We start from the raw sequence: 22937 nt of genomic DNA on the forward strand, positions 1-22937 counted from the left end.
CGCACTCTGAGACTGTTTGTAGTGTTCGTCCAGTGCAGAGACACTCTCCACCAACCAGTTAGGCGCCCACCCGTCGGTTCGCTCCACCACACCACATGGCAGTGAAGAAGGGAGCCAGTAGTGCTTCGGCGGATACTACGATGCCTCCGGAGGACGCTGTCGTGCTGCAAGGCAACGGGAACAACAGTGACAACGTCTCTGTCGGCACTGTAGCAGATGGGGAGCATGAAGTCAACCTTCTCGACTTGGGAATCTCCCCCGAAGACATAGAAGCCATGCGAAGAATTGATGCTCGCCTCGAAGAAGTTCGGAACACACACCAAGTGGCTTTGGAGGCAGGGCCTTGGGCCCCACAGATGATAACTAGGGAAAAAGGCAAGGGTCTTGCTCTTTCCAAAGTCGAGTGAGAGGAGTAGTATAAGAAGCTCAAGGATTAAGAGCTTTGATGCCAGTTGATGCAGTAGAAGCTTCAAGAGCAAAGGCAAATGCTGGACCAAATGCAAGCCCCAAATAAGGCACCTGAAGAGACCAACCAGCGAAGACATTAGCCACCGAGGGCCCGCCCATGGGTCATCCCAATCGAAGAGGACTCAGAACACTCCGAGTCAGATCGCAAGAAGAAGGGGAGTACTGCCGACGACACCATCGGGGTCGTCACAATTACGATCCGAAGTCTCCATAGTTCGAAGAGCTTGAAGAAGTGCAATGGCCTCGTCGCTTCAACCCAGCAGTCTTGCCACAATTTGACGGCAAGTCTGACCCAAACGAGTTTTTGCTTAAGTACTAAGCCACAATTGAAGCATCGGGATGAGGCTCCGCATGCAAGGTGAAGGCACTTGTTCTCGTTGTACGAGTTCTAGACCAACGCTGGTACACCAATCTACCCTCCAGCCAATTAAATTCCTAGAGTCAACTTCGGTCAGAGTTAATGCAAGCTTCGGGGCCATGAGGCCCGATGAGGTCACATCATGTGACTTGCACAACCTGAAGCAAGGGAATTCGACCCTTCAAGAATATCTGGAGCGTATCATCAAGCTTCGCGCATGGACACCGGAAGTTGCCTAGCAGAGTATCATCGACGTTGCTGTCCATGGAATGAACCTGGGCCCCATGCGGAGAGTATCTCGAATGACGCAAGCCCAAAACCGTCAACAAACATTTCGAGATCATTCAAGAGTACTGTAAGTCAGACCGCCATAAAAGGCGAAGGATTGAGGAAATGAATGAGCACAAGAAAGCAAAACAGTGAACAGTCACAGCCAAAGCCATGGCATGCGGACCAGTCGAAGAACCAGAAGGCAGTAAACATAGTCTCAGGAGACAAATCTCGCAACTCCCGGCCTCAAAGCAACAGAGGAGGGAGGAGCGAAAGAAACAACCGAGGGCAGGGGGACAATGGAGGTCGAAAGGTGAAAATCCTATTCTATTTTTTCCATGGCAAAGATAAAGGTCACTGGATAAACGAATGCCCCATCGCCAACAAGAAGAAGGAAGAGTTCAATTGCCGGGACCCGCAACCGGCAAAGCCAGTCAATTACACCTCGCGGAACAGCCAGCCGAGGCCGACAGCTTTGACCCACCAGTGGCCTTCGGCGACAGCCCCCCACAGGCCTTCGACATATTCAACATTCAACTACAACCCATTGCCATACGACCCGCTATATCCAGCGTTGTCGGCCCCTTCGACGTCTCAAGTTCCATCTGCCGCCCCTCCAGCACAACATCACACGTGACCCCGAAGCTCTACCTTGTAGAGTTACCTGCCCCCACCGCCGAAGCTAGAACCTGGTCAGATTCTGTAATATCCCAAAAGTTCACTAAAGTAAATCACTTGCTAAAATTATTTCAAATTTTTCTATCGCTGAGCTCCAATCTTTTCCCGGCGATTTCGCTGTCCCAACACCAAAATCAATCACGGTCCCCTCCTTGTTTCCCTTTTCCTCGTTCCGCGTGCACCAGTGCGCGCTCGCGACTGTCGCCTCGAATCTTGGGGACGCCCCTTCTCTTTTCTCTTTCCTCTCTCTACTTCCACTTTTTCTTTTTCCCTTGGCAAAATAGCCACTTTGGTCTTTCAACTTTGCTCCAAGGGTCAAGTTGGTCCCCCAACTTTCAAAAAGACCAATTTGGTCCCCCAACTTTTGTTTTTAGGTCAAATTTGTTTCTATACTGATGTAATGCTCCATAATACCATGAGAAAGATGTGAAAATTCATTTATACCCATAGCTCCTTCTCATACTCAATTTCCATTATTGTACAGTTGTAATTAATCAATAATAGGTCACGATAGATCTATTATTCTGTCTGCTGGTTTGATGTCTCTCGTATTTGTTGAAATGCTATTTCGTATTTAATTTAGTCTAGATCATATAAGAGTATCATGCACATATTTGATTAACTTGTTGCACCATTGCTAAACATGCAAATTGTGAAGAGAGAAAATAGCCAAGGGTAAAAATAACTTTTTAGCATTAGTCTCATGGTGTTGTGGAACATTACATTTGTATAGAGACAAATTTGATCTAAAAACAAAAAATTGAGGAACCGAATTGATCTTTTTTGAAAGTTGAGGAACCAACTTAACTCTTAAAGTTAAAGAACCAAATTAGCAATTTTTCCTTTTTCCTTTCCTTCTCTCTTCCTCTCTCTCCTCCCTCACGGCCGAGCAGACCACCACGCGCACCACGCGCGGAGCCGAGCTCGTGCAGCACACCGCCGCTACGCGCCACCGCCCACGCTTGTGAGCCGTCACCTCAGTACCACCCCGCCGCTCCATGACACCGAGCCGGCCCCCACCGCCATTAATCGCCTGGTCAAGCTTGCCGGCCGGCGCCGCCGCATTCCCACCTCACCTGCGCTGCTGCAGCGTCCTCTCCGGCACTGTAGCCTCATTGCTCGCGCCTTCAACGTTGCCAGCGCCGCCAACATCGACGACCAAGCTCTGCTCGGCCACAGCACCTCCATTAATGGCGAGCAGAGGAGCGTTGGCACCGCTACGCCCTGGCCGCCTATAAAAGCCGCCCCAACCTAGTCTACTCACCACCATCGAGCTCGCCGAACCGCCCAGCCACGCCGCTCATCTCCTTGTTCCAATTTCTGTTTGCTCTGTTCTTCACCAAGAACAGACCCGCCTCGTCGATCTCCTCCACCGAGCCGTCTCGGTCCAATTCCTTCCACGGTGAGCACCTCTGCACTTTCCTCTACCAGCCCCAAACCGCGCCCCTCCATCTCCCAGCGACGAGCGAGCTCCCCACGAGCTCTCGAGACAGCTACAATGGCTGCTCGGTGAAGTCAATCTTTCAGCCCCTCTCCCATGCCCGGAGTCACCAAAGTGGAATGCCCCTGCCCTCTTCTCTCTCCCCATGCTCTCGGATTCGAGAACGGTGGCCGGAGCTGCCACCGGCTCGAGCTGGAGCAGCCCAGCCATGGCGGGCAGAACAGACGAGCACGAGCAGCTCCTCCCTCTCTGTTCTAATTTCCTTTTTTATCTATGTTCTAATTTTGATGAAGAGGTATATGAGTACAGAGCCCACCAATCCAAAAGCCCAAAATACTACCAGCCCAAAAATATCCACGTACGGTTCAAAACCGTGAAGCGCCCACACATTGTCTAATTTATTTTTGAAATTAATTAGGCACCCAATCAATATCTCACCCATCCAAACTTAGATTCCATTGATTCTTTTTTTTAAATTCTTCTAAAATTATATACTATCTACTCCATCTATTTTCATCTTCTTTTGAGCTCATTTTATTTTATATTTGTGCTTACTTTTGTGTTTGTTTGTCATGTGTGCCGTTATCGTCGTAGCCGACAGAGTAATCGAGGAAGAGAATGCCAAGCAGTTTGGAGACCAGTACCGCAAGCTGGAGCCAAAGAACCCGTACCGCGAGCAGGAGCTTCTGGAAGGCTTTGAGGAGGGTAAGTACAATATCATCTTTTGATGCATATTTAACCCAGTTTTACAACCACAATCTTTTGGCCGGTTTATAAAATTGCATATTATTTTATCGTTGAGACATGGTTGGATAGACACCTCTTGATTGTTATGACAATTTCTTGATAATCTAGGTTTGTCTCTAAATATGATATGCTCTGTTTGGATGATAAACACTGCTAGAATGCTTAGCACCTTGTTACTCATTTTATTACACATCAAATATGGTTACAATGTGTTTTATTAAAGAAGAAATATGTGAGTAAATTAAAGTGAGAAAAATAGGGATATTTGGAAAATAAAAGAAAGAGATGCTTAGATGAGATGGATGAGTATTTTTTGTATGAAATGCCATGTTGAGCTCATACCTTAGTGGTTGAGCAAGACCGGGAGATATCCATCTTAGCATAATTAAGAACCAAGTTGATGCATCATCTTGGCTAACTCAAATTATCATGCAACCACTCGATCGTTGTGTGTGGCAACGACTTTGCATAAATCCCACTAGCTAGTTTGTTAGTCATCAGGAGAGCTAGTGAGCAACGGGTGATCAAGGAGACGGGATAAGATCTGGGTGACTTATGCCCCGGATAAACCTCACTGGTAGGTCAACGATTCCTTGGTGAATTCCGTGTTGGCTAGTCAGGTCTAGCTAAGGTGGGTAATGACTTTGATAAGATCTGTACTGACACTAAGGTGATCGTGCTGCGGTACCCTACTTGTGGGTAAAGTGTACAATATCTGTAGAGTTAAAACCTAGTCGAATAGCTGTGCTCATGGTATTGGGCAAGTTACGGTTTAGTCATATAACTAGATTTTGGGATGGATGGTTCTAAAGGGTGAATTGTTTTTGGGAAGGTGCCCAGCAGTTGCGCCATGAGCTACGATGGATGAGGAGTCCAGTAGTATTAAACTTGGATCCTTGGTGAAAGATCAACCCCACTTACTACTCAGTTACTAAAGAATTGCTTTGAGAAAATCTTTTCTAAAATAAATCCTTTCATGAGTAAAAATCTAGCTTTACTGCAAATTAACCTCAGCCTCATCCTTATTATATCCTGTGCATAATCTGTATTATCCCCCTCCGTGGATGGGTTTGGACTTGCTGAGTATTTTTGTACTCACCCTGATATTTGTTGTTGCTTCAAAGGAAGACCCGGACTTCGTTGTTGAGCACATTGAGTAGGTGGTCGTTTCTGCACCCAACGCTACTTGTGATGTTGGCCCTTGCAGGATGCTTCCGCTGGCACAATATTCTAAGCATGAACTGGACCCCGTCTGGGTTGTGCTCTGGTGTATCATCGTAGCCTTTCTACTGCTTATTATCGTGTGTATCAAGTGCCCACCTCCATGGAGGTTGTAGGGGGGCCTGAACTATTTGTTGAATAAATATATTATCAGTCTCCTAAGATTGATATTTGTATCACATTTAGTCTCTATTTATGTGGGGACGCTTTAGGTGGTTCCAATGTCGTAGTTGGCTGTAGGGCGTGACCATTAGGATGAGAAAAGCCCATTTGACCAATATAAAAGATTTTTAAAAAAAATTTCTCCCCTGCGCTTTTGCGAAAACTAATTTACACCCGGTTCTTTCAGATGACCGAAGAAGAATGGGTCAACAACCACTGTTTGGAAGAGCATGATTTCCTAAGACTGTTGTTTACTTACATGGACTGTCTCGGCATTTATGAGCGCCCAGAGTACTCAATCAGGGAGTATAAGGACTGTGAAATCCTTCGATGTGAGATGATCATCTATGTCGGGAGGAGCAGTCGTTTCCGTGACATTCAGCCTCTTGACAGTTCTTCTTGACTGGAGGGTACAATCTCATCGAGGTGCAGCCAAGATAATTCTCATAAATCTGGCACAGATAACGCAGGCTTTCCAGCTTGCAACTTGATAAGTTTCCTCGTGCCGGAAACTAGTGGCAGACACATTCCAAGGTTGAATGTCGCGAAAACAACTGCTCCTCTCGACATAGATGATCATCTCACACCGAAGGATTTCACGGTTCTTGTACTCCCTGCTTGAGTACTCCGGGCGCTTATAAATGCCGAGACGGTCCATGCAAACAAACAATAGTTTTGGGAAATCGGGCTCTTCCAAGCAGTGATTGTTGACCCATTCTTCTTCAGCCATCTAAAAGAACCGGGTGTAAATTAGTTTTCACAAAAGAGCAGGAGGAGCAAGAAATTTTGTAAATCTTTTATTTTGGTCAAACGGGCTTTTTTCATCCTAATGGTCACGTCCAGCCAACTACGGCATTGACACCACCTGAACCGTCCCCACATAAGTAGAGACTAAATGTGATATAAATATCAATCCCAGAAGGCTGATAACATATTTATTCAACAGATAGTTCAGTCACCATACAACCTCCATGGAGGTGGGCACTCGATTGATAATAAGCAGTAGAAAGGCTACGATACACCAGAGCACAACCAAGACGGGTCTAGTTCGGACTCAAGAGTATCGTGCCAGCGGAAGCATCCTGCAAGGGCCAACACCACATGTAGTGTTGGCTGCGGAAGCGACCACCTATTCAACGTCCTCAACAACGAAGTCTGAGTCTTCTTTTGAAGCAACAACATATATCGGGGTGAGTACAAAAGTACTCAACAAGTTCGACCCCCATCCACAGAGGGGAATAACACAGATTATGCACAGAATATAACAAGGATGAGATCCTAGATTTTTACTCATACAATGGCTTATTTTAGAAAATATTTTCTCAAAGCAATTCTTTAGTAACTGAGTAGTAAGTGGGGTTGATCCTTCACCAAGGATTCAAGTTTTAATGCTACCGGACTCCTCATCCGTCATAGCTCACGGCGTAACTGCTGGACATCTTCCCAAAAACAACTCATGCCATAGAACCATCCATCTCAAAATCTAGTTATGTGACCAAACTGTAACTCGTCCAATACCGTGGGCACGACTATTCGAATAGGTTTTAACTCTGCAAAGGTTGTACACTTTACCTACAAGTAGGGTACCGCAGTATCAAAGCCATTACCCACCTTAGTTAGACCTGACTAGCTAACACGGAATCCACCAATTGGTCATTGACCTACCAGTGAGGTTTATCAGGGGCATAAGTCACCCAGATCTTATCCTGTCTCCTTGATCACCCGTTGCTCACAAGCTCTCCTGATTACTAATAGACTAGCTAGTGGGATTTATGCTAGGCCGTTGTCACACACAATGATCGAGTGATTGCACGCTAATTTGAGTTAGCCAAGATGACACATCAACTCGGTCCTTAATTACAATAAGATGGATATCTCCCAACCTTGCTCAACCATTAAGGTACGAGATCAACATGGCATTTCACACAAGATACACCTATCCATCCCATCTAAGCTTCTCTTTTTTTATTTTTCAAAATTCCAATTTTTCTCACTTTAATGTACTCACACATTTCTTCTTTAATAAAACAAATTGTAATCATATTTAATGTGTAATAAAATGAGTAACAAGGTCCTAAGCATTCTAGCAGTGTTTGTCATCAAAATAGAACATATCATATTTAGAGACAAATCTAGGTTATCAAGTAATGGTCATAACTATGGGGTGGGTATCGAACCATGTCTCAGCAATAAAATAATATGTAATTTTATAAATTGACCAATAGGTTGTGGTCGTAAAACTGGGTTAAATATGTATCAAAGGATGAGATTGGACTTGCCGCCCTCAAAGTCTTCCAGGAGCTCCTGCTCGCGGTACGGGTCTGCTGGCTCCGACTCACGGTACTAGTCTCCAAACTTCTTGGCATTCTCTTCCTCGATTACTCCATCGGCTACGACGACGATGGCACACACGACAAACAAACACAAGTAAGCACAAACATAAAATAAAATGAGCACAAAAGAAGATAAAAATAGGAGAATTAGATAGTATATAATTTTAGAAGAATTTTGAAAAAAGAATGAACGGAATTTGAGCTTGGATGGGTAAGATATTGTAGATATAAGGTAGGGTGCCTAATTAATTTCAAAAATGAATTAGACAATGTGTGGGTGCTTCACAGTTTCAAAAATGAATTGGTGTGTTGTTTCTGTGTGTGGGGACTTGAAACATACTTGGTATTACTCGTAAAAGTTTTACACCAAGTTGTATTTGTGCTAGAGTTTGAGGAGGGGGAGTACTCTGGTATTTGCGCAGGTTCTACATGTGACCGGTCACCCCAACCGGTCTGACCGGTTGAAGGTTTTGTTCAGCATTGTAAGCGTTGGACCGATCTGACCGGTCGGTGTACTATAAATTATTTGAGTGTTATAAATTGTAGAATTTGCTGTAACGCCTATTCACCTTCCATTTAGGCGACATCCGGGTCCTTTCAGCGGTATACTTTACTCATGGGATTTTTTAAGTTGAAGGAAAATAAAGTATAGAAAAAGCATTTGTAACTCAAAAATAAGAAGACAGTGGCAGTCAACAAAAGAAAGGTATAGATTTATATCTTTACAAAATTTGATGGAAGAGTGCTGAAATTGTGTGCTGATCTCCTTTCCACGGGCATGCGCACAACTCTACCATACGAAGATATGTGATAATGCGAATTGCTCATTTTGTTTTATGATATTGTTCAGGTGTCATGACTCGTAAATACGGAAATTACTTGCACCTAAACACTTAACTCATATCCTTAGCACAACGACGGAACGAGAAGGGAACAATATCAAAATACTCTTTCAAAAAAAAAGAAGAACAAGATCAAAATATTATGAATATGCTCGTAATTGTACTATATCTCGTAAAAGCTGCGAAAATAATCTAAAAAAAGCTGCGAAAATTACAAAGCTATCTTGAGGAAAATATTCCTGATTCCTGGACAGGCCACAAGATTTGACCAACGATGACCACGAAACAACACAGCGGCAAAATCTAGCGAGCTCCCGCCGCCCGTCGGCCGTCACTCCCCCTCCCCTGCTCCACCCAAAACGGCAAAACCCTAAACCCTCCCCACCTCCCTCCCGCCGCCCCCCGCCGATGGCCGCCGCCGCCGCCGCCGCCTCCGCGCGCGCCGCCCTCCCGCGCCCCCACCTCGCCCTCCCTTCCTCCGCCCGCCGGAGCCCCAGCGTCTCGCTCGCGGCCTCCCCCCTCCCCGGCCTCCGCGGCGCCGCCTCCGCCGCGGCGCCGCCGGAGCTGCAAGTTACCACGCGCCTGGGCGACGTGATCGAGGCGCAGCAGTTCGACCGGGCCGCGCTGAGCGAGATCTTCGAGGTGGCGCGGGAGATGGAGGCCGTGGAGCGGGGCTCCCACGGCGCCCCCAGCCGCGTCCTCGAGGGCTACCTCATGGCCACGCTCTTCTACGAGCCCTCCACGCGCACGCGCCTCTCCTTCGAGGCCGCCATGCGGAGGCTCGGAGGGGAGGTGCTCACCACCGAGAACGCGCGCGAGTTCTCTTCGGCCGCCAAGGGGGAGACACTGGAAGGTGGGCTTTCGGCTGTCTGTCAGAATCTGGTGAGGTTTTGGGTTGGGGACGGAGGAGTGGTTGGAGTGGGGCGGTCGGTGGCTCTATTAGAAAGTCGAGTAATTTTGGGTGCCGTTGAGAATGGATGTTGACTGAGCGTAGCGGGTAGGCGAAGAGACACGGGTTTCAAGCTTTCTGGAAGCAATTGCCACTGGCTGCTGGTCAACTATTGACAATTTTGGATTTGCCCCTAAATTTCAATTCTGAGTCAGTGAAATTTGAAATGAATTTCAATTCTAGTTAACTATTGTGGATTTTGACTTCCCACTAAATTTCAATTCTGAATTTGTCATGTTTGACATGAATTTAATTAAAGAAAAAAGTAAGGATGCATCGGGGTGACTTTTTCAATGTAAAATTGAATAAATCCTTAAGTTTCCTATCGGTATACTTATATCAATTTCTACATCTTCTTGAGTGCGCTCAAGGTTAGTAATCATGTCTATTCGTGCTGCAGATACCATAAGGACCGTTGAGGGTTATTCTGATATTATTGTTCTGAGACATTTTGAAAGTGGTGCTGCAAGGAGGGCTGCCGATACTGCAATCATTCCAGTTATTAATGCAGGTGATGGGCCAGGGCAACACCCAACCCAGGTTAGTATTCAGTTTCTGTCCCTCTCTCCTAGTCTCCTCTTTCTTAATTAAAAAAAATAATATCGTCTGTCAGATGACCATGGAGGGTAGCTCCTGAGACAATGGTTTTTCAGTTTCTTTTTTTAATCCGGGGACAAGAGCTAAAACTGTGTTGGAGTGGACGATGGTCTAGTCATTAGTTGCGATGTTTCAAAATTATTCACAAGCGACAATGAACTCTTTGATGGCCATTTTGGAGTTTGGGTACTTTAGTATGTGAAAAGGGACAATGATGTGCACTTGGACTTGACGATGCACTTAAGCCTTAGCCTGTGAGGCAATTCTTCACATTGTTTATGTCTGGTTCTGAACCTGTCTGATGCTTCATTTAGTATTTGGCTGTATATGGTTGTAGCATTGGAAGAATGGAAATTACTGTAACGGAATAAACCATTTTGATCTCCTTCAAACAGATCATGTACTGGCATATAATTTGTATTATTTATTTGTAAGTTGACTAAATGGAAGGGCCAGAAGGCGAAGGAGGTTGAGGATACTGGCTTGAAGCTTTGGTACACGGGAGCAACTCCGGGTAGGAATGATGTAGGCATCTTGATTGATAGGAGCCTTAAGGATGGAGTCATAGAGGTTAGAAGGCAAGGCGACCGGATTATCCTAATCCGGTTGGTAGTTGGAGATTCGGTTTTGAATGTGATCAGTGCCTATGCCTCTCAGGTAGGCCTTAGTGAGAGCACCAAGATGCAGTTCTGGGAAGATCTAGATAGCATGGTTAGTACCGTGTCTACCAGCGAGAAACTCTTCATAGGAGGAGATCTCAACGGCCATGTGGGTGCAACTAATGTAGGGTTCGAGCGAGTGCACGGGGGTTTTGGGTATGGTAGCAGGAGTCAAGAGGGGGAGGATGTGTTGAACTTCGCGTTAGCCTACGACTTGTTGATAGCGAATACCGTATTTAAGAAGAGGGAATCCCATCTTGTGACGTTTCGTAGTGGACAACACTCGAGACAGATCGATTTTATCCTTGCTAGGAGGGAGGATAGACGTGATTGCTTAGATTGTAAGGTGATACCTGGGGAGTGTGTTGTCCCTCAACACAAGCTTGTGGTGGCGGACTTTCGTTTTTCGGGTACGTGTCCACCGGGACAAACGTGCCAAGATTGCGAGAACAAAGTGGTGGAAGCTTAGAGGGGAAGCGGCACAAGCGTTTAAGGAAAGGATGCTAGGTGAGGGGCCTTGGGAAGAAGGAGAAGACGCAGATGACATGTGGTTAAAGATGACAACATGTGTTCGGAAGGTGGCCTCAGAGGTGTTTGGCGTGAGTAGGGGAGGCAAATAGGAGGGGAAAGACACCTGGTGGTGGAATGACGAGGTGCAAAGGGCTATTAAGGAGAAGAAGGAGTGTTTCAAGCGTCTCCACCTTGACAAGAGTGCAGCCAACATCGAGGGCTATAAATTAGCGAAGAGGGTTGCAAAGCGAGCTGTGAATGTAGCAAAGGGTAAGGCGTATGATGAACTGTATCAGCGGCTAGGCACAAAAGAAGGGGAGAAGGACATTTATAGGATGGCTAGGATCCGCGAGCGGAAGACAAGGGACATCAACCAAATCAAATGCATTAAAGATGGGACAGATCGACTGCTAGTGAAGGATGAGGAGATCATGGATAGATGGAGAGAGTACTTCGACAAGTTGTTTAATGGGCAGAGTGAGGGCCCTACCCTTGAGTTAGATGACTCTTTTGACGATACCAACAGACGTTTTGTGAGGAGAATTCAGGAGGTAGAGATCGGGGAGGCTTTGAAGAGGATGAAGGGAGGTAAATCGATGGGCCCTGATGGTATCCCCATTGAGGTGTGGAGATGTCTAGGAGATAGAGCAATAGTATGGTTAACTAAGTTTTTTAATCTCATTTTTCGGTCAAACAAGATGCCGGAAGAATGGAGAAGTATATTAGTACCCATCTTCAAAAACAAGGGTGATGTTCAAAGTTGTACTAACTACCGTGGGATTAAGCTGATGAGCCATACGATGAAGCTTTGGGAGAGGGTTATCGAGCATCGCCTAAGAAGAGTGACAAGTGTGACCCAAAACCAATTTGGGTTCATGCCTGGAAGGTCAACCATGGAGGCGATTTTCTTAATACGACAATTGATGGAGAGATATAGGGAACAGAAGAAGGACTTGCACATGGTCTTCATTGACCTTGAGAAGGCATATGACAAAGTACCGAGAAATGTCATGTGGTGGGCCTTGGAGAAGCACAAAGTCCCAACTAAGTACATTATCCTCATTAAGGATATGTACAAGGATGCGACGACGTTTGTCCGGACATGTGATGGCAACACCACTGACTTTCCTATTAACATAGGCCTACACCAGGGGTCAGCATTGAGCCCTTATTTATTTGCTTTAGTGATGGATGAGGTCACAAGGGATATACAAGGTGAGATCCCTTGGTGTATGCTCTTTGCTGATGATTTGGTGCTAGTTGACGAGAGTAGGGTAGGAGTTAATAGGAAGTTAAAGCTGTGGAGACGCACGTTAGAGTCGAAAGGGTTCAGACTTAGTAGGACCAAGACCGAGTACATGATGTGCGATTTCAGCGCGACTAGGCATGAGGGGGGAGACGTTAGTTTAGATGGACATGTGGTGGTCCAGAAGGATACTTTTCGGTATTTAGGATCGGTGCTACAAAAGGATGGCGACATTGATGAAGATGTTAGGCATAGAATTTCAGCTGGCTGGTTGAAATGGCGGCAAGCTTCTGGCATCCTTTGTGACAAGAGGGTGCCACAAAAGCTAAAAGGCAAATTCTATAGGACAGCAATTCGTCCGGCGATGCTATACGGTGCTGAATGTTGGCCTACAAAAAGGCGACATGTCCAGCAACTGAGTGTAGCAGAGATGCGGATGTTGCGGTGGTTTTGCGGGCACACAAGGAGGGATAGAGTCCGGAATGAAGTTATTCGGGATAGGGTCGGAGTGGCACCAATTGAGGAGAAACTTACCCAGCATCGGCTGAGATGGTTTGGACATGTCCAACGAAGGCCTCCTGAGGCGCCGGTGCGTAATGGGGTTCTTGAGCGGGTCGACAATGTAAAGAGGGGTAGAGGTAGACCTAAACTGACGTGGGATGAGTCGGTTAAGAGAGACCTTAAGGATTGGAATATCTCTAAAGAGATAGCTTTGGATAGGAGCGTTTGGAGACTAGCTATCAATGTGCCTGAACCTTGAACTTATTTTTTTCGGGTTTCATCTCTAGCCTACCCCAACTTGTTTGGGAAAAAAGGCTATGTTGTTGTTGTATTTGTAAGTTGACTAGGACTTCATTGTCTTGGCAACTTCCTTACGTATATTCTGCACCAGCAAGAATCTGTTGCCACAAACAACATATTCTGTGGCATCATGTTGATAAGTAAAGTCATATAGTACTCATCGGAGTGTACTTTTATGTAACAACTTTCTAAAATACCTTTTATGTTGCATCTATCTTTCAGTTTGAGGATTTTGTCATTTCTAATTGATAATTTCATTATTTCTTCAGGCTTTATTGGATGTGTACACAATAAAGAGAGAAATTGGTGCACTAGATGGAATAAAACTTGGTTTGGTTGGTGACCTTGCTAATGGGAGGACAGTTCGTTCCCTGGCTTATTTGATTGCTAAATACCAGAACATTAAGATATACTTTGTGTCTCCTGATGTTGTTAAAATGAAGGTACTATTCTTGTAAACCAACATCTTGACTTTTGTTTCTTTTATTCCCTATTTTAGCCCTAAATGGTGTTTGTTTCCCTTTCTGTCCAAAGGATGACATCAAGGACTACTTAAATTCCCAAGGTGTTGAATGGGAAGAAAGTTCAGATTTGTTGGAGGTAGCATCCCAGTGTGATGTTATTTATCAAACACGTATTCAAAAAGAAAGATTTGGTGAGAGGATTGATCTTTACGAAGCAGCTCGTGGCAAATACATCGTAGACAAGAAGGTCTTAGATGTGCTGCCAAAGCATGCTGTGATCATGCATCCCCTTCCAAGGCTTGATGAGGTTAGAAGTTATCCTTATGAATGGAATAGTTTGCACAGTATTCATACTGTTCCATGCTGTCAATGTTCCCAATGAAATATAATTAGTTGTACTTGACATTAGGAATTAACTGCGGTAGCTGGCTTTGTCCTATTGCTGTCACGGGGTGTTACATGAACATTTCACAGTTTCATCTAATGTTTCAAGTGTTAGCACTCCACAGTTTAATCTAACATTAAATCTGAGCACTAGGCTCTGTTCGGCATTATGGTGGATAAAGATAATCTTACTTACATTTTTTTTGGTGTTTGTTCTTGCTGAAAGCAGACCCTGTTGAGTTGCAAGGAGGAAAAAAAACAAAATAATTATATAAACTATTCATGTGAGGAAAAATAGGCAACCATCAACTATAGATGACATAACTAGGTAAAACTATAATTTTCCGAACAATATGCTTTTGAAGACTGCTTTCCTAGCAACTTTAGAACTAAATCCAGCATAGCACATCAGCGCAACTACCACAAACTGGCCCTTGGTGAATCTGTGGATGGAAGTGCTAGGATTTTTCTGTTTTGATTAGTTAGTAGTTACTGTACCAAATGAAATGGCTTTGTGTAGGTAGATGCATCAGTTTTCCTTGACGGAACAATTGCGTACATGCCCTCACTTGATGTATTAGTTTACCTTAAGTATAGATATGATCCTCCGATCATCCAATGTCAAAACTTCCAGTTAGATGGTAAGTAATACTAGTTTTCCTTAAGTGTGTATATGATGTTCCAATCATACAATGTCAAAATCTCCTGTAAATATGCTTAGCCACAGCTCTTGTCTGCAGTTGGTTCCAATGGATGTCTGATTATGGATCTTTAGTATAATTGGCATCAGTCTATTTGGAAGTTGGCTGGAAAGTATATTGAAGTTGTCGTTTGGAACCTTTTCACTTTCTTAGGAGCATTTTTGTGCAAATTTATTTATTTATTTATTTTTTAACATCAAAGTAATACAGAATTCATGTAAAATCAGTGAGAATTATTCATGTTTTACCATAACTGATGAATAACCATGGTAGTTTTCAGCAATCCTGGTTATAATTTGACAATTGATGTGCTCTTTGATGTCGGTGCTGTTTCTCAGTGCAGTCCGGTGCTGACCAAGAAATCTAAATGATATTAATTCCTTTGCAGATCACAGTAGATGTCGATAGTGACCCGAGAGCTGCTTATTTTAGGCAGGCTAAGAATGGGCTCTACATAAGGATGGCGTTGCTCAAACTTCTACTTGTTGGTCACTGACTCTTCTCCTAATGCATGAGGGTGCGCTGCGTCGGAGGGATCAGCAAATGTACTAATAATCAGGGGCCCCAATGGAAATTCAAGTTGCCAGTTCTGGGCAGGTAATAAAAGGCTGGATTCTTGCGAGAGTGCAGCAGCCAAGTTTTGCATGCCCAATGTTAATGTACAAACGGTGTTTGTAACAAGGCTTTGCTAGCAAGGTTGTTCCTCACATGCTTAGTAGTATTTGCAACAGAATTTACGGGCGCAGTGATTTTTCGGTAGGATAGTATTGCGGCGCTGCCTCTGAATGTTCGCTTCAGGCTACCAGTCTACTGCTGGCTAATACAGTCCGGGTTTTGGACGTATCGGACATGTGCTGCGTTTGTGCTAGAGACGGCAAAGCAGTACAGCAAATAAAACTAGCAACTGGTGTTCACTTGGCAGAGTACTACGTACCTGACTGAATCTGGACCTGCTTGGCACTGCAAATCCTGTTCCCGATTTTGAACTTCATCCATGTAAGCCCAGCGGCACACGAACGACGATGAGCACATCGATGTAAACCCAACGCACACCAACGAACTGCTTGTATATGTTTGTTTTGGAATCGTGTATTTTGTTTATTTTTGTAAAAGTCAAACTGTATATAAATATTAGTTTAGATTTTTTTCATGAAACACAGGCCCAGATGTTCAGATACGATCACTCACCTTTATGATTATTCATACACAATCATATCTGTACGATCACATATGAGAAACTAAGAAACTATAAGAAATTAAGATGGCTGATCCTCGAGATTGATCATGGCCTTAAGGGATTTTGCTTTGGGGGTTTGGTTTGTGGGCTGTATGTGTTTGTTTTTTCAGTATTCGCTCGCGGCCTTTTTGATTGGGCCTAATTTATGGGCTTTTGTTTTGTCGGCCTGATTCATAGTTTATTTGTTCAGTATATGTACTGTTTTGTTAATTTCAATTTTATGCCTGAGCTATATTATAGCTTCATATGTTCTTAAAATTAACTCGGTATATTTCATACGTACTCAACATATAATTATCTTCAGAGTAAATTTCTGTTTGTCGAACTTTAACATTCTGAATTATGTAAATGGTGACTTCAAATCGTACATCTGCTATTTTTGTTTTGTTTTGTGTTAAATTGGTTGCAACCTTTTTTTTATTTTTTAAATAAAAGGCAAGAACGTGTCACATCATATACGAAGAAGAAGCATTCGTACATAACGCGCCGAAGCGAACACCACCACCACACAAACAACGCACGCAAACAACGCACCCAACAAAACACTACACCCCCATAAACTGGGAGAGGAAACGAAAGAAGCCGCCGCGAACTGCGCCGTCGTCGCCAACGCTGTGCCACGCCAAGAGGCGTAGCCCGCTGCAAGCCCGAGCGGCTACCCGAACTCCAGTGGTGTGTCAGCAAAACACTCCCGTCGCAGCACCAATGAACACAACTTATCCTGGCCACTCTGCGTGGAGGCCTCGCCTCTCCCACCGCCTCACACTCCTCTGCCAAAGACTCAGATATCTGAAGCCGCAAAGAGAGCACCACCTCCGCCCAGCCGTCATTGAGCTCACCACAACACCTTGCTCGCCAGCTCAAGTCCTCCAGCACCCATGGGCCCTCTGCACCTTCCTGCTAACACGGACCGTGCGCATATCCTGCAGCACACAGGCGAAACTACCGACCAAACCTCCACCTCCACCACCATTACCACAAGCCATACCGGGTCTCCAGATGCGATGCCTCCAACGAGGGCACGACGCCACGGCGCCGCCGTCGCACGTCCATAGAGGGACAAGGTTTTCACTCCGAGAGCCCCGCGCTGCAGAGAACATGGTGCCTCGGCATGGTGCCCCCAGCAGGGAAAACGACGCCCCCACCATGCCCAATGACAACACATCAGTGAAGGCTTTCGCACGACTCAACACCATGCCTGCCGCACACACATGGCCATGGCAGTAGCCTGCTCCCCGTCTTTTCTGCACCGCCTCTACCGGAAGAAGCCCGGCGCAGCCCGAAAGCACCACCTCGGCGCCACCAGCAAGCACCAGCCAGCCCCACCACCAAGATGGCGTCGGACCAGCATCGCCGATGAGGAGAGGAGAAGGGGAGCACCAACCTATCACAACAGTAACCGTCGCCTGCGCACCGCACACCCCCAGCCCCACCATCTCCCGGCCATCATGGCCAAGGACGGTAGACACCGGAGACCCGGCCACAGCCACCGCCGCCACCCCGCGCCCCGCACCGGCCGCCGCTACAGCCACCGACCCGCGGCAGCCTCAGCCGCCACCGGCGCCGCCCGTGCTCTCCGAAGCCGCCCTTCCAACCCACCAATGCGCGCCCCCGCCGCGCAGGCCCCCGATCCGGCCAGGGCGGCGCCGGATCTGTGGCACAGTGCCGCTACCGCTGCCGGCCCGCGCCGAGGAGCCCTCGAGATCTCGCCGCCCGCGCTCCTCCACGGGGGAAGCCTCGCCGCCGCCCTCCTCGAGGCCCACAGGACTTCCGGCGGCCCCTCCGGCAGCGGCGAGGTGGAGGAGGGAGGGGGAAGGGAGGAGCGGCGGCGGCGCTAGGGATCCGCTGGAGCCGCCTGGGGGGGGGGGGAGCGGCTCAACCTAAAAATTACCAAGCTTGTTAATCATTTGAAAAATCGACTACAATCTGGAATCTTTTAGCTATCTACACATTGCCTAGTGTGCCAACGAAGCACTGATTTTAGGATTTACAAAAACTAGTAGCGCCACATGAAAGTGAAACGAACTCATACTGTCACACATGACATCTAGGTTGACCCTTTCCCTTTTTGGCTGATGGGTAAGAGTTGAATGAGCCCATCTGAATTCTGAAGCCTGGCGATAGAAGAAGATTCCTGGTCAGCATGCTGACAGATTGACGCAGCCAAAACCGTCCGACACACACCATTCATGCCTTTACACAGAATACCCCATCAGGATCATGCTATTGCTCCCGTTTTTCTTTTTCAAGGACGGTGTTGCCATTTTTTTCAACGTACCTCAGGCCTGGTGGCAGGTTTTCAACGTAGTCCCTCTGTTTCTACATGCAAATGGTACTACGGTACAATACGCACAAATCAAACTTCGATTTGGACATGAATTGTAAAAAAATATATAGTTTAATGTGTAGAAATGGCAGTACTAACTTCACCAAAACTAATTTCTTACACTTCAGTTTTTAAAATATACGACATTTAGTACACAGAGAATAGCTTAATTAGCTTGATCTAAATGTCATATAATTCAGCAAACGGGTGGAATATATGCTTTCTTATATCCCCAGTAGCCACTGTAACTGGGTTTAGACAAAAGTGTCATCCAGTCCTGAATTATGTCAGTTTCATAAATGACGATTCTAACGCCCAAAAAGAAACCCAGAAGCTATGAAACTGACAATGTGGTTCCAGTAAGCACCAGTTCTTGTTTTATCCAACAAAAGCAACCTAAACAATTTTGCCAACCTCACTTCTTCTATCAACATATCACTGCAGGTTCCTTTATCTGTTCGTTGACAGAAAGATGCCACAGCAGCATTTCCTAGAACCTTGCGTTTTTACATGCATTTATTTTATACCTTACATCTTACTACGAATTCCTTACACGATGCTTTGATCCAGTTTTATGCAGACGTCACAAATCCTGAACCAACTCTAGAGTCTAGACACAACTCCTATCACCTCTCTACCTTAACATTCACAGCTTCTTCTTCTTGACTCCACGCTTTCAAATGTCGTAAACAGATGTGTAGTCCTGGAACACCGCGTTCGTTGTTTCAGGGGCGAAGTCCCAGCAGCCCACAGGCGACTTCCCCTGGTCGTCGTAGCTCCACCAGTCCACGCCCCCTTGCTGCACGCCGCCGTCGACCGCGCCGGCGGCCTTCCCTGATCCGTTCCCCTCGCCGTAGAGCAGTTCTTCAAGCCCGGCCTCCATGCTGATCACGTTCGAGTTCTCCGCGCTCGACGGCGAGCCGAGGCCGCCGTCCAGCTGCTGCGCGCTCATCAGGTGCTCGTTCATGGAGCTGGACCGCCCTGCTTGCTCGGCCACCGTCACCGTGCTGCTGTTGCTGTTGAAGCTGTTGTTGCTCAGGGTGGCGGCCCTGCTGCAGCCAGTGCCAGGCCACACCAAGGGGTTGTGGTGGGCGGCGCCGAGAGGGCTCTGCAGCTCCTGCAGCTGCATGCAGAGCTGGATCCTCTCCATGGCCGACGCGCTCAGAGCCCGCTCGCCGGCGTCGTTCATGTTCTCGGCGGACGTCTCGCTCGTGGCGGCAGTGGCGGCGGCGCTCTGGCGGTCCTTGCGCCGGCCGAGGAGCCTCTTCTTCAGCTTGGTGTTCCAGTAGTTCTTGACATCGTTGTCAGTCCTCCCCGGCAGCTGCGCGGCAATGATTGACCACCTGGCCATGTTGAGCACAGAATGGTTAGCAACTCATTAGCATATGGAGCTGAGGTTCAGTGAGTCCAGTTGTTGTAAAGAGAGAGGGAGTGGGTAACAGGGTCTGTCTCTACCTGCTCCCTATGCTAATGTAGAGGCTGCAGATGATGCTGTCCTCCTCTGGGGTGAAGTCCCCATGCTTGATGTTTGGCCTCAGGTAGTTGAGCCACCTCAGCCTGCAGCTCTTGCCACACCTCTTCAGCCCTGCAGTAGTTTCCATGAATCATTATCAGTCACATGAGATGAGAAAATAATCAAACGAACTTAAATAAACTGAAAAGGAAGTATGAGACATGCCTGAAAAATGCATGGATGGATAGATGAGCAAGAGTTGGTTCGTTCATTACCTATCTTGTGTGGCAGCGCAATCCAGTTGCCCCCGGTGCCATGCTCCTCGATGTAGTTCTTGAGCATCGCGTCCTCCTCCGGCGACCATGGCCCCTTCTTCACCGTCGCCTTGTCGCAGCAGGGTGCTCTTCCCATCTCTCTCTCTCTTTCTGCTCTCTGCTACTCTCCTGAGTCTTGGTCTCTCTTTCTCTAGCTCTGTCTGTCTACCTGTGTGTAGGAGGTGTGCTCGTGAGGAGCTGCTGGTTTGGTCATGGGGTGGTATGTGCCCAGGATTTATAGGAGCAGGCGAGAGGGCTTAAAAAAGTACGGATATGGTTTGACCTTGATGCTGACACAAGCTTTTGTTCCGGCGTACTTTGGAGAGTGCTTTTTGTTTCCCTGGCCACCCTACGCTACTAGTATATTGCCCTGCTGTGCTGCAGAAAGGCGTACTGCTATGATCTGTGTTTTGCTGAACTTCTGTGCCATGCATCCTGCTTTCTGAAACATGGATTGGTGTCTCAGCAACACTTTGTTACCTAACAATTTCAGCTGAATCCTGAATATGCTTCAATGAAATTATTTCTTCAAAAGACCATTCTTGATTTAAGTTATTTGAACAAGTTAGTGTTTAATTTTTTTGGCAACTGTCTAATGACTATCTTGAGTTGTTTTTTCAGTGGCAAAAATTGTGGGAGAATCGATGGTAACTGGCTGGTTCTTGCCTTACTAGTAGAACTTCAACCCCAGTTCAGTAGAAACCTGTAGTCGGTGAATCATTTTTTTTTCTCAAGTTGTACTATGTTTACAAATACATTAGGATTTAGCATAGATGAGGAGTGCACGAGCCACGATGAACAGTTAGTACTCTGCAGTCACCATAACTTGATGACCTGTGCATAGAGATGTAGTGACTAGTGACTGGCGAACCATGTAGAGGACGAAGCTGGTACACCACCTGTACGTTGAAACTGGGGGCAACTGCTGTGAACATAGTTAAATTTAGCTACGATTTAGGGTCTGAGTAGTAGAATGGCGCCTTTACTGAATCAACGAAACGTGTCACGGATAAGAGCGTAATGCAATGTGCAATTTTAGTTCTTGTCTTCATCCATCCATTAGATTCACTGTCATGAGATAAGCATGGCTGACATTGACTTTGGGTTAATCATCGGATATGATGAAAACCAGAGGGCTCAAGCAGAGCTAAAAGAACCCAGCTTATTGGTCAGTCTATAAGGTCCTTAAAGGTTCAAGTTGAACCATGCATTACATTTCGGTCGAAAGCAGCATTTTAAACCAAAATTCTGCTTTCGACGGAATGGGTGAAATCTTCCCGGTAACCATCAGTAAGCACCTCATCAGGTTCCACGGTGTGTCAATTCCGGACCTGAATAGTCTGCACACACACAATTTCGAGCTGTACTGGACAAACAAATCAAGTCTCCATACAGCGTCATCAAGGTTCCTCTCAAATTGGTAAGGGAATACCATCACCAATAATTCGAGTACCAGTACTTTGACAGCAAGTGTACCCTACGATGCCGCGTACAGCGTACCGGAGGTAACACGGTCAGGATGACCAGTCCAGGTCCTTCCATTCAGTTACGGCTGTACTGTGAATCCCAAGTCAAGAACCCTAACTTAGGGTGGACCATGCGGGAAGGAAGGAGATGCATCACCAAACCAACGTTGGGGGATCCGCTAGCTAGGCTGACCTGCCAAAAGTCCATGGGCAGTTGCAACTGAAAATGCAGCAGTATCCTGGACGCATGGTGTCATCCGTTTTGACCCTCAAGACTTGTTCATCCCAGAGAGGCGTATGACCTCACAGTTTGCATAGTTTTTTTTTTGGTCATGTTAAAAATTATGTGTAAAACCCTCACAGTTTTGATGGATGGATGAATATGACATGACCTGCTTAAGGGCATGTTAGAAATGTACTTAGGTTAACATGATTTTCAAAGAATTTCACAGGAAATCAGCATGAGTTATGCAGTTCAAAATTTGGCATTAAACGCTGGGGCAACGAAGGTGTTAAAACATCAATTGGCAATGAGGATCAAGTAGGTTGTTTTTGGAGCATGCATCTTTTTGTTTCATATTACCAGATCATTGACCTTTCGCGGTTTCTGCTTGCACTTTTTGTTTGCACAATGAGGGACCTTGCATCTTGGGGTGGTTGGTTTTAGATTGATTCTTAGAATATTGTGATTAACCACAACTTGGATAGATTATGATAATGATGCCCGTTCAATTCAATTTGATGAGAATATAATTAAGCTGCACAAAGAGAACTGATTGATCAACGGGGAAGAAGCAGCTCCCAGAACAATCCAGCTGATCTGTTAGTCGTGGAACCAACTAAACCATGAGTGCTACTTAGAGCAACTCCAGCAGAGCCTCTATTTGGGTGACTAAACCCACATTTTAGTTATTTTGCTCAAATTTCCATCTCCAGTAGGGCCTCTATTTGGATGACTAAAATGAGGAGGTGACTAAATTTCCTCTCCCACCTCCTTAATTTGGTCACTCTCTACTTAGGCTACCAAAAGTAAGACCCACTATTTTTTAGTCTATTTAGTCGGTGCTGCTGGAGTAGAGACTACATTTTGAGTGACTAAACTTGAAAAGTAGGTGAGTAAAATGAGTTTTAGTCACTCAAATTTAGTCACTCCACTGGAGTTGCTCTTAGGAAACATGCAGACAAACCAGCAGTTTTGTTTTAAAAAGCTGAGTCTTAAGTTTTGCAAGAATTTGGATTCTCGTGCGCACCGGTAAAATAATTTTTTTAATAATTATCAAATCTTTGGTGCAGAAGTTCCACAACCATCC

At 46.0% G+C, this 22937-nt stretch overlaps 2 protein-coding genes across 2 annotated transcripts; one reads left to right on the plus strand and one right to left on the minus strand.

The window, feature by feature from the left end:
• Positions 1-8817: 8817 nt before the first annotated feature.
• On the plus strand, positions 8818-15930 carry LOC120711948 (aspartate carbamoyltransferase, chloroplastic-like). The gene is made up of 5 exons (XM_039997623.1): positions 8818-9373; positions 9870-10009; positions 13552-13725; positions 13817-14053; positions 15220-15930. Exons 1-5 carry the CDS (start codon positions 8929-8931, stop codon positions 15325-15327), a joined length of 1104 nt encoding a protein of 367 aa, XP_039853557.1. The 5' UTR covers positions 8818-8928; the 3' UTR covers positions 15328-15930.
• A 2845-nt stretch (positions 15931-18775) lies between these two features.
• LOC120639121 (transcription factor MYB36-like) lies at positions 18776-20348 on the minus strand. The gene is made up of 3 exons (XM_039915156.1): positions 20123-20348; positions 19850-19979; positions 18776-19737 (listed from the first exon to the last, which is right to left on the minus strand). Exons 1-3 carry the CDS (start codon positions 20256-20258, stop codon positions 19071-19073), a joined length of 933 nt encoding a protein of 310 aa, XP_039771090.1. The 5' UTR covers positions 20259-20348; the 3' UTR covers positions 18776-19070.
• Positions 20349-22937: the final 2589 nt, after the last annotated feature.

This window comes from Panicum virgatum, chromosome 6K (assembly GCF_016808335.1).
Source record: "Panicum virgatum strain AP13 chromosome 6K, P.virgatum_v5, whole genome shotgun sequence".
NCBI lineage: Eukaryota > Viridiplantae > Streptophyta > Magnoliopsida > Poales > Poaceae > Panicum > Panicum virgatum.

Excerpts from the sequence above, each read along its gene's own strand:
- LOC120711948 (XM_039997623.1), top strand. The coding sequence starts at position 8,929 with ATGGCCGCCGCCGCCGCCGCCGCCTCCGCGCGCGCCGCCCTCCCGCGC. Across the intron at positions 10,010-13,551 it reads CAGGGCAACACCCAACCCAG|GCTTTATTGGATGTGTACAC; the intron begins GTTAGTATTCAG and ends TTATTTCTTCAG. Across the intron at positions 13,726-13,816 it reads CTGATGTTGTTAAAATGAAG|GATGACATCAAGGACTACTT; the intron begins GTACTATTCTTG and ends TTCTGTCCAAAG.
- LOC120639121 (XM_039915156.1), bottom strand. The coding sequence starts at position 20,258 with ATGGGAAGAGCACCCTGCTGCGACAAGGCGACGGTGAAGAAGGGGCCA. Across the intron at positions 19,980-20,122 it reads TGCGCTGCCACACAAGATAG|GGCTGAAGAGGTGTGGCAAG; the intron begins GTAATGAACGAA and ends AAACTACTGCAG. Across the intron at positions 19,738-19,849 it reads TACATTAGCATAGGGAGCAG|GTGGTCAATCATTGCCGCGC; the intron begins GTAGAGACAGAC and ends CAACATGGCCAG.